Raw genomic sequence first — 15,858 nt, 5'->3', positions numbered from 1 at the left:
GCAGAAGCCCACACGGCACCGGGCCTGCCCAGCGGACAGCGGCCCCCAGACCCGGCGGCTGCCCGGTCCTCTCCGGGAGCTCCGGCCGTGTCCCCCCGTGGGGACCGCAGGCGCGTGCTCTTCGGCCTCCTCGCAGGCCCCCACCTGCCCAGGGACCCGCCCCGGTCCCTCCACTTGCCTGCCGCTGTCGCCCTCCGCACTGCTCTTCCGGTGAGACGCTGTCTGACAAAAGTTCTTTTAGAAAAAAGTCTCCATTCCTTTATCAGTTTTATCAATTCCAAATTTTTAGAATGAAACATACTTTAATCTCCTCTGTCATAAACAAACTTAGTCTCATGCTTTTATTGTTTTAACATAGATATACTAGTGGCCAGATAATCTCTAATTTCCAAAATGTGTACCAAGAATTGAAACTTAAGTGAAAATCTAAAACATACAAAAATGAAGTAGTTTTAACCAAAATTAGGTATCTTCCCCCATGGGAAAAAAGTCAGAAAAATGCAACATGGTTTTTGAAAAATAGAAACAAACAAAAAAACCAGGGCTTTTCCCTTGGGCTAAACTGGGAGCCCTAGTTTTTCCTGTACCCCAGGTTTAAGTCACTGTAACAAAATAGAACATACAAGCACACTATGGAACCTTACACGGACATTAGCTACCTTAAGAAATTTACTGCAAAATATAGCTCTTTTTCCAAACAAAATCTTCTTTCAGAGTAATTTTTCCCGAAATGTTTAATACAGTGATTTTCTGTTTCTAGAAAAGACCAGGCTTTCCAATCCTTCCCACCTGAACAGAAACACCACTCTCCGGCCACCAGCCAAAGAGAAGAGGGGCCAGGACAGAGAAGGCCTCTCAGACGCAGCAGACAGACCATGACACTCAGATCAGAGGAAGGCAGGTGGTGGATGGAGCCTTTATCGGCCTCTGAGCGTCCCCAGGAGGAGCTAGAACACCACCGCAGCACATCTAGGTACTGAGGACAATGAGTTTGTGCAGCTGGTATAGGAAGGTGTTCTTGCTTCTGCTGCTCGCCCTGTCAGTCTGCTCCATGACCAGCTTCGGATCAACCTAGTGGGGCAGAGAAAAGGGCCAGTCAGGCTCTGCAGAGGGGCTTTTCTAGACAAAACGTAAAATAAATAAAATTCTACACACACATATACAGAGACAAATAAGACAGCAGAAAGTACTCTTTCAGTTTTCCAAGACTATTTACAGAATGCCTCTCTGTTCTCCCAGCAGTTAATACTCTGTAGCTGCTAATTCACCTTTGATAACATGGTCATCTTGGCTCGGAAATCTCCTTCCTGTGTATATGTGAACAGGAGCTTCAGGCGCACTGAAAGCATGTATGTTTTCTAAACACATCAACCTCAGCTGGAATTCTGCTTTCAAATTCAGTCCCACCGTTGGCTTCAAACCCCTCTGCCAAGTCTGCGGGAGACCCGAGTCTGTGCATTGCCCCCAGCGGCCGGGGCAGAGCTCAGCCAGAGCTGGTTCCAGTGACGGGTCCTCGGGGCTCTCAGGAGGGAAGTGGTCGTGGAGCACATGGAGGGGGACATCCTGTGGCACAAGTGACTCTTGGGCTCAGGTGGGAAAACTCTCCGGGGCCACCTTCTCACTTCCACTGCCAAAGGGACGAGGAACTAGTGCCCCAGCTGGTTTGTTTATAAAGACGTCTCTGACTCTGGGGTTAAAGCTTAGAATTCCTCCCTGAGTTCCTTTCCCTGAAATCACATTTTACTCTATTTTTTAAACCTTAGAGATAGGTAGGGCCCTGCCCTACTTCACAACTGCTGTGGACTGAACTGTGTCCCCCAGAGTCACACACTGAAGAGCAAATCCCCACCATGATGGTCTTCAGGGGCGGGGCCTCTGGGAGGTCACTGCAGTTAGAGGTCACGAGGGAGGCATTCATGATAGGATTCGTGCCTGATGAGAAGAGACACCAGGGAGCTCGTCCCCACTCCCTCTGCCACATGAGGACCCCATGGGAAGGTGGAGGGCTCCCAGCCAGAGGACAGCCCTCACTGGACCTCAGCCACACTGGTACCCCGATCTCTGCTGTGTGAGCTACCCAGGCAATGGTACGTTGCAAACTAAGACAACCACCAATGTACCTAAAAGCTCATCCAGACACTCGCACCTGTTTTATCTAAAATGAATGGATACAAGCCACCTGTGGGGTCTGTGACATCGCCCCCTTAACCAACAGAACCACCTCTCTGCCACCAGCCTCTTTCCGCTCTCCCAGCAGCCTCCACCGACCCTTTTCCGGAGACCCCGAGTTCACGGCGCACCTGTTCCCTTCGGTCCTGGCGGCAGGCTGCTCTCACTCACCTGATTCCACTCATACGGCTTTTCATGCCACTTAGGGACAATTCTCTCTCTTGGTTTCAACTGACAGAACAAACTAAAATTTAAAGAAAGAGAGTTTAAGTTATCTTAATTGTATTATTAGTAATTGAAAACACTACTGTGGTTTTTAAAAAGAATTTTAAATCCTATATACCGTCCCTCAGAATTCTAACTCCAGTAAGTTTTTCAAAGGTGAAAATTTATGTAGTTATGATCAGAGACTATTTTAATCCACTAAACATTCAAAAACAGAAAAAAATGGAGCAGAGCAGGTCTATAAGCCCCACACTGTCCTGGGTGCTGGCTCAGTGACCCGTGGACACTGCCCCACAACCACACTTCGCTGCATCACTTAGCCAGGTTCTGGGAAATGTAACAGGATCTTTTTCTGTCACTTACTCATACAGGAGAAGCTGGGAATACTATCAGCATAAAGAGGCAGAGACAGAGAATTCTAGTAACGAGAGAGTAAAGAGGTCCGCACGTCTCCCTGCACCTCCGCCCCAAACAACTAGAAAACTAAACAAAACCGTCCAAAAAGCCCATCTGAAGGCTCAGGATATTAACCAAAATCAGACAAGTTCAGAAGTATTCATTCAGGAAAAACTGCTGACCTCCAGGGAAGGACAGCGGAGTCTGGATTCTTGCTCGCGGCTACTCTCACCACCACCTACGCCCACCGTGCCGGCTCAACCTGGCCCCCCAGTGTCCCAGGGCCAGGCTGGCCATGCAGACAACACCTTCACTGCCAGGCTGAGTTTACTTGACTTGGACTAGAGGGTAAAAGCCCTCATGCCTGGCAGCACTGTCAGTAAAAACAGCAAACTCAGCAGGCAATAAACAGAGAAAGCCCACAGCTCTGCGAGCCTTCGGCCATGGCCCCGCCCGCGGCCAGCAGCAGACAGAAGGACAATCCAGAAACGCAAGACGGAGAGCCTGGAAGTGAGGGTACCACGGAGGCTGGGAGGCTGGGAGGCTGGGAGGCTGCGAGGGCTCTCCACGCGGCCCTGGCGGACTGGAGGGAAAGCCCTGGCGAAAAGTAAGAGCCAGGGAAGAGTTCAAAATTGCCTGAACTCTAGAAGAAGAGCAAATTAAACCCAAGGTAATCTGAAGTAAGGGAATAGTAATTATAAGAGTGAACATCAACGAAACAGAAAAAGGATAACCACTGGGCGGGGAAGTAAATGAACAAAACAAACGTTAGTTGATAAACTTTAGCTAAGCTAACCACGAAAAAAGAGAAGAGATACACATGATTCAAATCTGAAGCAAAAAAAAAAAAAAAAAAAGGGCCATAACTATGAACCGTACAGAAAAGAAAAGAATTATAAAAAAGAGATTCTGAACAACTTTATGCCAATAAATTAGTCTATTTAAATGAAATGAGCAAATTTCTGGAAAGACACAAATTACCAAAACTGACTTAAAAAGAAACAGAAAATCTTACTAGACCTGAAACACAGGAAATTGCATCTGTAATTTAAAATCTCCCCACAAAGAGAAGTTCCAAGCTCAAATGGCTTCACTGGTAAATTCCATCAAATACACAGGCTCCTTCAGAAAGTAACAGGAGATGCTCCCTAACTCACCCTACAAGGCCAGCATGCCTGACTCCGATGCAACAGAGACATCACGAGAGAACCAGAACCCAGTAACCCTCGTGAACACAGATGGGAAACTCTTAGCAAAAACACGTAGCAAGCAAGTTCATAAAAAGAATTACATCGCATGTGGTGTTCATCCCAGGAACACAAGGTTAGTGTTAACGCCTGAGAAGCGACTGATACGCCACCATGAATCGGGTAAGAGAAGAGAGAAAGGAAAGGCACGGTCATCCCCTAGATGCAGGGAGAGCGCTTGGCGGGACGCGACCCCTCTCCTGGTAGAGCTCCCGGCAAACCGGGGCCGACAGGGACCCCTTCAGCCCGACAGAGAGCCTCTACAAGCATCCCAGCTCCCACCACACTCAGCGGTGAGGGCTGAGCACCTGCTCTGTAGCACTGGGAACAAGGCAGGCAGAGGCTTTCACCACTGCGCTCTCACCACTGCTACCCAGCTCAGTTCCGAGGGTTCCAGCCAGCGTTAGAACAACAAGAAAAAGGAATTCTGGACATACAGATTGGAAAGGAAGGAGTAAAACTCTCTCCCACAGATGTGATCCTGAATGCAGGAATTTCTAAAGAACCCACACAACCACCAGCACTAATGAGCAGGTGTAACAGGCCACAGGGTAAAAGACCAGCACGTAAAAAGCACTTGTTCGTTTCCAGTAACGAACAACCTAAAAATTAAGAAAATTTAGCTCACAGTAGCATCAATAAAGACTAAAATATTTAGAAATAATTTAATAAAAGTGCAAGATTTGCACCCTGGAAGCCATAAAAAAGCATTAAAGAGAAATTACAGGATACTTGACAGACACTCTGTTTCCATGGATTGGACAAGTCAATGCTGTTAAGGTGGCAATTCTCCTCAAACTGATCTACAGAGTCAGTACAATCCCTATCCCCAGTTCTTGCAAGGCTTGTCAGAGACACTGACAAGCAGATCCTAAATTTATATGGAAAAGGATCTAGAACAGTAAAAACAATTTCGGAGAACAGAATCTGAGGACTGATACCCTCCATTTGAAGACTTACTATTAAAGACAGACATAAATCAACAGAACAAAATAGGAAGCCCAGAAATAAGCCTTTACATTTACGGCCAATGACTTCTGACAGGTGCCAAGGCAATTCAACGGGGGGAAAGGCAGCTCTTCATAAAATGATGTTGTAACACCTGGATGTTCATATGTGGAAAAAAAGTGAACTTAAGACTCTTACATCTCACACCATCTACAAATGTCATCTCAGAATGGATCAAAGACGTAAATACAAGAAGGAAATATAAGAGTTAGAGGAAAACAGAGGAGAAAACATTTGTGACCTTGTTTAGCAAAGATTTTTCAAATTTAACACCAAAAGCATAATCCATTCAAGAAAGATAAAGGAGACATCATCCAAATTAGAAACGTGTGTTCTTCAGAAGACGTCATTAAGAAAATGAAAAGACAATCAAGAAGACATGGAAAATGTCTGCAAGTTACATATTCATAAGAGACTTAGCTAGAATTTATAAAGAATTTCCACAACTCAGTAGTAAGATGACAACCCAATTAAAAAACCAGGCAAAGGTGTATGAGAAAAGGTGTATGACTGGTTAATGAGGAGATAAAAAGATGCTCTGTATCATCAGCCCTTAAAGGGTGCAAAGTAAAACCACACTGAGGTACTGCCATAATTCCACCAGACTGACAATGAAGAGTGCACTGGCAATATCAGTGCCGGCACAGAGGCGCACAAACTGGGACTGTCACAAGTTGCCAGTGGGGCTATAATGTGGGAATCACTTTGGGAAAGTTTGTCCATTTCTTAAAAAATTAACATAAACTTACCACACAACCTACCAGTTCTACTTCTACACATCTGCCCAAGAGGGAAGAGAATATATGTTCACACACAGACTTCACATGGCTTTTTATAGTAGCATTATTCACAACAGCCAAATACTGGAAACAACCCAAATATCTCATCAACTGGTGAATGGATATACAAAACGTGGCAGGTACAAACAGTGGAGTATTATTCAGTCATTAAAAAGAACAAACGTGTTACAACACGGAGGAACCTCAAACATATTATGCAAAACGAAAGCAGCCAGATTTGTTGAAGAAAACACTAGGCTATGTATGTAAAACTCTCAGAGAAGGCCTGTCTAGAGAGACAGAAAGCGGGTCAGTGGTTGCCTGGAATTGGGGGTGGGAACAGGAGTTGCTTACAAATGGGCAGGAAGAACTTATGTTTTTAAAAACAGCTTCAATGAGGTATAATTTATATACCAGAAGTTAATTAAAGGACACAACTTAATAATCTTGGTAAACTTACAGAGTGTGTAACTATCTCCATGATTCAGTTTTAAAATATTTACAAGTGAACTTGTGGGGATGATAGAAATACTATAAAACTGAGATGTGGTGATGGTTAGCAGAACTACAAACTTACTGAAAGCCCTGAACTGCCACCCAAATCCCCTGCCCCGTCTACGACCTAACCGCTCAGGACGCAGTCACCTCGCTGGGCGGGGCTGTGAGGAGAAGCAGCGGAGCAGGTCACGGTCCTGCGCTGCCAGGCACAGCTGTGCAAGAACGGGCAGCATCTGGCATCTCGTTGACTTTCCGCTCCTTCCCATATGCATTTTGGGTGGATTTCTTTTAGTTTTAGAAGCACTTTGAATGTTTTTATAACATGGTTTCCATCCAAGTGCAGGTCACTTGGCGCATTCACTGTGTGCGAACACACTTTACGTGTGTTAATATCAACACAAAGTTCGCGTAAAAATATTTTTACGTAAAAAATGAAGAGAGAAAACGAAAATCAGCCTTTCTCACAGTCACTAAGGCAGCTCTGTATATTTAATCCCTCTCTCACCCGCTCTCACACAGCTCTCCTCCCGGCAGCACAGGACACTGTTCTAGGCAAGGAAGGAGTTGCCACTGGCCTGGGAGGGCGGTGAGACAGGGTGCAGGGCCGCACACACCGGGAGCCTTCTAGCTTGATCCTCCACGACCCCATCTACTCTCCTCGGCCTCCTCTAGCTGTCCAGGCTGACCTGGGCTCGTGGGCTGCACCAACGAGGCCCCTGTCCTAGGGAGTCCGGCGAGTGGTGAGGGTGGGGCAGGATGCTTATCACCAGACCACCTTCCTGGGGGAAGCTTAGTAGAGGGGCCAGGTCCCAGCAGGTGGTCCTCTCCACACATCCCCCACCCCAGGCCCCACTGCCTCCTTTGGCCCAAGGCGCCCACTGTTACCTGTGGGCACTGCACAGCCCACCACAGTTTCCCTCTGCCCTGCCTGTGCTGTTTGAAAGGGTCTCTCTACTACATTTTCCTCAAATCACCCACACCGCACGTGCCCACTGTGTCCTGTTGGACGCGGGCACCCAGGACAGAGCTGGCTGCTCTCCCATGAGCTGCCGCCTCCTGGACACCGCCTCCCGCACTGGAACCCCACTCCAGACGCCCTACCCGGCACATCACACACAGCTCAGAGCACTCACAGTCCAGACAGCTAAGGCAGCTGACCGCAAGGAAGGAGGGAAACCCATGTCATCACTCAGCTCACCCCAGAAGTTTCTGACGCGCGTCATCCTGCAACTGTGCGATCCCTTCAGGCCCAAGACGCTTGGGTCCATGTGGTCCGTCACATGCCAGCTTGTTAACAGCGGCCCTGAGAATATTAACCTGTAAATGACAACACAAGTACTCATGCTTCTACCGTAACTGAATTTCATTCCACGTATCATTAATTCATAAGCATTCACATTCATATTCGTATGATTATCATCAGTAGGGTTTCCGGAACAAATTATTAAAACAACACAAATAACATCAATAACCACTATCATAATTTAAGAAGCAGTAACAACAGAAAAAATACAATTCAGCAAGAAAGGTTCAGACTTTTCAGCATAAGCACACTTTTTAAACTATTACATTTTAAAGTAGAAGTTTAACTGATGGGTTACACAGTTCAAAATCTACTTGTATCACATACCAAGGAACGGATTCCTTGCATCTGTGGATTCAACCAAGCCTGGACCAGATAATTCAGGAAAAAATCCCAGAAGTTTCGAAAAAGCAGAACTTGAATTTGCCACGCGCTGGCAACTATTCATACAGCATTTCCACCGTATTAGGCACTACAAGCGACCTAGACGCGATTTAAAGCACATGGGAGGGTGTGCACAGGTCACATGCACACACTACACCCCCTTTCATAAGGGACTTGAGTGCCTGGGGACCCTGGAACCAGCCCCCATGGGTGCCGAGGGATGACCACGTACTCCCCCAACTCTGTGTCTCAGCCGAGGCAAAACTGGTGGGAAGCGAGGTGCCAGCACCAGGCGTGCGGCAGAGCAACTCAGCACTTGCGCTGCAAAGCGATGGCCCCGTGAGTCTGGGGACCATCCGCCCCCGCGTAACTGGCCCCCTTCACCCTCTCACCCCTGCGGCCCTGCTGCCACTCGTCCGTGTGGCCCGTTGAACCCTGAGGAGTGTCGCCCCCACGGGCACAGCACCCATTTCCTTACCTGCCCGTGTCGGGGGTTCTCATAAACCCTCCACTTGGGGTAGTCCAAGCTCCCGGCAGAGCCCCACCCGCCCCCGGGAACGCCTGTCACAGCCGAGAGGCCGACTTTGGTGCACAGCTACGCACTGGACTCCAGCTCGACGGGAACCTGGCAGCTCTCCTCCGCATCCTCTTTCTGTCCCTGGGCCGGACACAGGCACCACACTGCACCCGCTGTCACCTCCCCCAGGTCTCCTCTGGGCCAGGACAGTTTCTCAGCCTTCTCTTGTCTTTCTGTCCTGGACGGTTCTGAGGAGTTGCAGTCAGGAGTTCTGCAGGATGCCCCCGTCTGGGCTGGTGCGGCACTTTCCTCATGATTCGCCTGGGGTGGCAAAGTCGGGGGAGAGCCCCTGAGAGGAGCCTCCTCAGCATCTCCCACTGGGGTGTGTGTGCCGTCATCACGACAGGGCACCTCGCTGCGCAGGGTCTGCCAGGCTCAGCGGAAGCCCCTCGCTCAGGCTGGCCCACCCACACCCGCAGGCCAGGGAAGAGGAGGCCCTGCCCCCGGGGGGGCACGGGCGCCGCTGGGGCCTCGTGTGTGCAGGACCTGCCCTCCCTCCCCTTCCGTTCGCGCAGGCACTTGTTTACAGCCCTGTGGACACGTGGATGATTGCGTCACGAACCCACACAGCAGTTGCTCGTTCTGTTGCTCTAGCTGTGCCAGCTCTGGCCACTGGGAGCTCCTGCGTCCCTGTGACACGTCTTCTGAGCACATCTTTACCTCCCGGCACTGCAAGCAGCTCCAGGCTTAGTCTGTATCTCCTTTGTCCAACCCTAGACAAAGCCACTTCTCCAAGGAGCCCTGGTTCCTTTCACTGGAAAATCCTATCAGAAACCACAACCTGGCCACTGGGTTTGTTCAGGGCTGCTGGGATGTCGCCGTTCCTGGCCCTCAGAGAGCAGGGTAATACAAGTGCGTGTGTGCGACCACGTGCACGCACACCCACCCAGCTGTGCACAGGACGTGCCGATAAACAGGCATTTGCACTGAACGGTGTCCCCCACTCACCGGTGCCACAGGGCCGGTTCCGGCCCGCCTTCCTGGCCCACCCCCAGTGCCCAGTGCTCACGTCCAGCTACTTATTAGTCCAGCCCAGTACATCAAGCGCAGCTACAGAGGAAGGGCTTCTGTGCAGCTCTATCTGCCTGCGACAGAGCCTTGCCAAAGCTGCTCCCCACCCTTTCAGTGCACAGTTATCCCCCGATCCTGGGGGGAGGGGGATGATGACTGCATTTATGAGAGCCCCACTCTTTCACGGGGGCAGGCCAGGGTGCTGACAAAACCCTGACACACAGAGCAGCTGTGTCCTCTCCAGCCCGTGGGACTCTCTGCAGCCCACCACCCCTCCACCCGCAGGCATCACGAATCTATGCTCTGGCCTCTCCCAGAGTGTCACAGGAAGAGAACCACACCGTTCCCAGCCCGAGCGCGGGCCTTGCTCATGCAGCAACGTGCACGTAAGACTCACTCATGTTGCTGCGTGAATCAACTGCCCACTCCTTTTCATGGCCGGGCGTGGATGCACCACGGTTGGTTTGTCCTTTCCCCTGCTGAAGGATATCTTGGTTGCTTCCAGTTTTTAGCGACTATGAATTATGAATGCTGCCATCAGTATTCACAAACAGGTTTTACGTGGGTGTAAGTTTTCAAATCTCTTGGATAAACACTTAACAGTCGGATTGCTGGGTCTTATGGTAGGTATGTGCTGAACTTTGAAGAATCTTATCTTCCAAAATAGGAGCTTCATTCGCATTCCCACCAGCATTAACAGAGTTCCTGTTGCTCCACATCCTCACTGGCAATGGTTATTTTCAGGTTTTTATTTTTTCTTTAGCCATTCTGAGAGGTTATGTCACTGTGATCTTAATTTGCATTTTCCTAATGACATGATGTTGAGCGTCTTTTCATTTGCTTTTTGCCATACATACTTTAATCTAGTTGCTTATTTTATTATTGAGTTTTAAGAGTTCCTTATATATTATGGATAAAAGCTCTTTCTCAGATACATATTTGCAAATATTTCCTCCTAGTACGTAGCCTGTCTTTTCATCCTTTTAACAGGGTCTTTAGCAAAGCAAAAGTTTTTAATTTCGATTAAGTCTAACCTCTCAGTTTTTCCTTTCACAGATCGTGCTTTTGGTGTTTCATCTACAAACTCCACCAAAGGAGAAAATCAGAGAGCGTAGCACTGTCAGGAAGCTACATGACACGGAACAGTGAGCAACACAGGCCGGGCGGGGAGGGCGGGCACCTCCAAGACCAGCAGGGTGCAACTCCGTCTGAAGCACCGTGTCAGACACGTGCTCTCCTAACGGGTGTCTTGGCAAACAAGGCAGAGGAGGAGCCACCACGCAGCGATGAACCACTGCTCTCACCTCCACGACGTCCTCCACGCCGAGCTGCACGTCAAACGCCAGCTCTATGTCGTGCTCCGGCAGGACAGGGGCCCCTGTGGTCGGGCTCCACCCCAAACCACAGAGGGCTCCAGTGTAACACTTTCCCTCTCGATCAACCCTAAATGAAAAGTTTGGAGAAAAGTTAATACTTCAAAATGGTTAAGCCACTGTTTTAATGTTAAAGGAACTGACCAATAAAAATGCCCAATAAAATCATTCTAAATTCTAGGACAGCAACTAATTTCATTTTTGCATTTTCTCTTCCAGTTTTATTAGAAATAATAGAGAGAGAGAGAGAGAGAGAGAGTGTGTGTGTGTGTGTGTGTGTGTGTGTGTATAGTTGTAAAGACAGTAAGTTAAGTATTTTTACTAATCCATTATTTAAGTTTCTAATTCTTACTGCAGTACATGAGACAACATAAAGAGTATTTTATCACAACTAGTTTTCCCCTACCTTTGAACTCCTTCTATGAGTTACAGGCTTATTAGGGTGATGCACGTGTTTACGACCTGGGAAAGAAGTCTGGCACTTAGGAAAAGCTTACAAGACTTTGTGCTCCGCCTCTCACCCTAGAACAACTACACCCACTAATGATACAAAGCCCACAGCTTCCCTCCAACCACCCTGAGTCCTGTCTTCTCCATTTCTCAGGTTTCCCATATCTGTTGGCCCCTCCACCTCTGTGACCACCAGCCTCATCCAAACCACCGTCGTTTCCCGCCTGGACTTGCGCAATAGCTCCCTGACGGATGTCCCACACCTGCTCCTGCTTCTCCCCATGCGTTCTGCACAACAGCAGACAGTGCTGGCTTTTCAAAACCTGCCCAGTAGGCTTCCGTCCTTGCTTCAGGGCTCCCGGCGGCTTCTGCTGCATTCTCAGCGACATGATGAGCCACCGGCCTGGCCGGGCTCTGCTGGGCTCCACCGCCCTCACCCCCAGGCCTCTCTCCAGCCTAAGGAGCTCAGCTCCTCCAGCAGAAGCCCCCTCTCCCCCACCACGTCCCCCAGAGCCCTTGACTCACGAGGCCCTTCTCATGTCCCAGGCATCAGTGTAAGTCTCAGGGTCAACAGAGAAATACAAAGTGAATGAACATTCATACTGAACACATTTTACACAGTCGGGTAGTTTTCTTTGACTCCTAATCAACTCAGACCTTTCCCATCATCTAGGTCAATAAAATGTTGACGAAAATACTCTGGACAAAAACAGTTTCCTTCTTAGTCCTAAACACATGAACTCATCCTTTTTTCACATTAATGACGATAAAAGAGAATCTCACTCTAAGAAGAGACTCAGAATTCAGACTTACAAATCAGGTGCTGAGTATTTGCTTTACAGAACAGTCACCAAAATGCTTCTTTAAATAGTAAGCTCCCCTACGTTATTTTTAACGAGTATACTTTATTATTCCAATTTATATAAAAACTTTCCAAAACAGAAGTAATAACCAGAGGTCACCAAGATGAAGAACAAGAGCGACCCCCCACAGCAATGAGACGCCGCGTCGCGTTGCCCGCGTCGCCGTCGCCCCCGCCGCACTGACAGCCGCCGAGACGCCCCTGGCTGCCCACATGTGGCAACACCGGCCCTGCAGCAAGGACCGTCCTGAAAGCCTCAGCCTTGACCTGACCCAATCCAACCTGGGGCTGCCATTCTCTGCTCAGCTGCTCAGAGTCTGAACTCAGTAAAGCAACCACAGCACTAGGCTTAATTCTCTTCGAGGAATCCTACGTACCGATGTGAACCTGAGAGTCACTGAGAACGTGGATTTTTACCTCCTTTATAAAGCATATTTATGACTGCAACACTCATGGCTGGAACAAAAGCAAGCACACTCCACACAGTGTGCAGCCAAGGGCAGACGGCCACGCTGAAACAGCGCGCAGGGGAGCTGCAGCTGGCACAAGCTGACGGCTGCGACGCTCAGGAGGACTCACCGCTCCAGAAAATGATGTTTAAAGTTGTTAAAGCAAAACGGGAGCCTCTCCTGCAAGCTAATATTCCAGAACTCTTCACACAAGCCACATGAGGAAACACACTTCCTCAGAAGTTAAATGGTAGTCAGTCTGAAACTCGCATGTGAAGGAAGCACTGTTCAATGCTTTGTAGCCAATGTGCACGGCGCTCACGTGCCAAGCGTGAGAAGTCTAACGAGGCTCCCCGCCTGCCCAGGCCGCCCTGGCGACGCTCCGACGCCCGCGCTAGCCCTGGGCGCCGGCCCCTGTGGTCACCACGCAGACACCTCTCCCTGCACCCCTCGACCACCAGCGACCTCGGAGGTGCACGCCTGGCCCCCGCTGCCACCGCCTTCCTCCTGAACCACCTTGGCCGTCGGACTGCCGCCCACCGGGACAGGACGGCCACAGCACCAGAGACGGGCTGACACCACCGATGCGGTGGCCAGCAGCCAGGTCCAGCGGGGCGCCCGGGCAGCAGCAGGGAGGCCACGGCTCAAAGGACACCCCTTTCTGCGAGCACACCCAGGACACTGACAGGCCCCAGGCCCGGTCCACACTGGGGAGCCACAGGAGGCCACACGCCCAGATCAAATGCCTCTCTCATCTACTCATCTCAAAAATGGTAGCTCCTGATTCCACAGGAGCGACAAAACTCACACAACTAACCAGACGCAGAGTATGGATGAAAACCCACCCCCAGGCCCTGTCTGCCTTTCCTGATGATCCCCGCGCTGGGCCTGAGGACTCAGAGAAACTACTCTCATGGACGTTGTCATATAAACTGTCCCGTTTTGGCTCATTCAAACTAAATGAGACAGAATGAATACAAAGTATCAGTTATGTGCAAAGCACTGCGTACTGTTGATATAAGCCTATTAAACTTACTTTTTTCTAGAAAGATACTATTTTAAATTTAAGTATTTCTTGAGTGTCTACCACCTAACCACCTGCACTTTGGAGATTTAAAAATAATATACTGTATTAGTCACAACCTCAAGAAGCTTATATTTAAAAGAAAAGCACCGAAGCAGGAGTTCGGTCCAGCTGGAGACGAGAAGGCCGTCAGAGCAGCCAGAGGGGAAAGCGCAGGTTTACGCCCTCCATCCTCCAGGTCTCACCCTCCACGAGGAGAGGGGGCCACAGCGGAGGACGGGGTGAGCACCCCACACCCCTCCTGTGCACAGAGGCCTCACTCAGTACGGCCAAGGTCACTTCCGTCTTGCCCACCAGGACGTGGGCTCCTAACGGCCGCACGTGACCTCCTTCCCTGCCCCGACCCCCATGCCAAAGCCCATCAGGCCTTCGGCCGCAGTGAGTGCTCTGCACACCCTGCTGCTGAGATCAGAGCCCTGCGGAGCCGTGGCCTCCAAGGCAGGCGCTCCCGGAGCTCACGCTGCCACGCGGCCCTCCCCACCAAGGTGTCTGGAGGCCCCTGGCGTGAGATCCTGGCGCCAAGGGGAGCTGCCAACGCTTGCAGTTTGTCTTCCCACCTCACGGCCACCACCGTAAAGTGCACTCACATCTATGGCCCACTGACCATGGGGTGTCCATCACCACGTGCTGACCCTGAGCCTTAATTCTGCCTCCAGTTTCACCGCTCCTGCCCCACTTTAACTCACACTCCCAAGAGAACCCTGGTAAGCTCTCTGAGCCTCTTTCTAAGTCCAAGTGCAGCTCTGGGAAGGAAGTAAAGCCTCCTGGAGGCACACGAAGCACAGGAAAGGGCCAGCAGCTGATGCAGTGGACGCCGCGGGCACTTCCCCTCCAAGTCGGGGGGCGCCGAGTCCTCCCCCACCGAGCGGGTGAGCGCGCCATACCTTAGCTCCATCACTGGCGTGAACAGCATGCTGAGGAGGGCCAGGAGGCCGGGGATGTGCGGCATCAGGGAGGTCTCCCTCAGCAGCATCGTGGACCCTGTCACATAGGCACCAGGAGAGCAGCGTCAGGGGCGCGACATCCCCACCTGGCCAGCACCGCCCCCCTCAGGCAGCCCTTCCCGCATGGACATGTCCCCCAAGATGCCAGGTAGCACAGCGCTCCCCGGTGCAGCCGCAGCGCCCTGAGAGGGACCCTGTGCCTCGGCTCGCGGTCTGGCCCCTCGCCCGCTGGGACGGGCTCTGTTGGGTTACTCGTCTCCCTTTCTTCCCCTAGGCCATCGGGTCTGTCCCAGGACCAGGAACTTGGGCCCGTGTCCTCCGCAGGCAAGCACGACGAACGAGCGCGTGGCCAAGGCACCACTTTACGCGTCCCTGCACGCCAGGACCGGGGGCAGTGCCCATCCCTCAAGCCTGCGTCGCCACACAGTTGGGAAACGGTCTATAACACAGCATGCACACGTACAGTGGCTCTCTGATCCCAGGACAAACTGCTCCCATGCCTGGGGCCCCGGGAGGAGGAGCAGAGCCAAGGCCAGGAGCAGGCGGCCTCCACTCACCCGTGGCGTTGACCGACAGGGAGGCTGCGACCAGCACTCTCTGGTGTTCTTCAGGGCTGTCGCTGACGACGACAGAGTTGATGCTCTCCTTCTCGATCCACACACACCTGAGAGGAGGTTGTGGGGAGGCAGCGGGTCGCCCACCGACCAGGCAGTGCATGTGCCAGACCCACAGGCGGCCAAGTACGCAACCACAGGTGCCACCCGCACTGTCCCGGGCCCCTACCCTGCAGGGCCGCCGCCTACCCCCGGCCAGGCTATCCAGGTCCGTCCAGAGGAATCGCGGCTTGGCCCACCCCCCCTCCTCTCCCACACTCCCAGAGGCCCAGGCTCGGGCACCCGCCGCTCTGGCTCTTCCCTGCCATCCACTCCCGCCACCCCCGCTTCAGCACCAGCCTGATGATTCCACACCCGGAGCTCCTGCCACGGACTCAGCACAGCCCATGCCGCCCCAATGGACTACAGCAGTGACTGGCCTCAGAGGAACACTCCCACCCAGAGAGCCTTCTGCTCCAAATCCAATGCATTCTCCAGGCTGGGGC

At 51.2% G+C, this 15,858-nt stretch overlaps 1 protein-coding gene across 1 annotated transcript in view; it reads right to left on the bottom strand.

The window, feature by feature from the left end:
* Window positions 1–248: 248 nt before the first annotated feature.
* TDRD9 (tudor domain containing 9) overlaps window positions 249–15,858 on the bottom strand; it is a 70,971-nt gene continuing 55,361 nt past the window's right edge. The window contains exons 30-35 of the mRNA XM_032482795.1: window positions 15,317–15,423; window positions 14,700–14,796; window positions 10,902–11,040; window positions 7,521–7,639; window positions 2,341–2,413; window positions 249–1,071 (exon numbers count right to left, since the gene is read on the bottom strand). Of these exons, the coding sequence (XP_032338686.1) occupies window positions 970–1,071; window positions 2,341–2,413; window positions 7,521–7,639; window positions 10,902–11,040; window positions 14,700–14,796; window positions 15,317–15,423 (637 nt within the window). The 3' untranslated portion in view covers window positions 249–969. The remainder of the gene's footprint in view (window positions 1,072–2,340; window positions 2,414–7,520; window positions 7,640–10,901; window positions 11,041–14,699; window positions 14,797–15,316; window positions 15,424–15,858) is intronic.

Source organism: Camelus ferus, chromosome 6 (assembly GCF_009834535.1).
Source record: "Camelus ferus isolate YT-003-E chromosome 6, BCGSAC_Cfer_1.0, whole genome shotgun sequence".
Taxonomy (NCBI): Eukaryota; Metazoa; Chordata; class Mammalia; order Artiodactyla; family Camelidae; genus Camelus; species Camelus ferus.
Note: the sequence above shows the minus strand (reverse complement) of the source record. Positions and strands in the feature narration are given on the sequence as shown.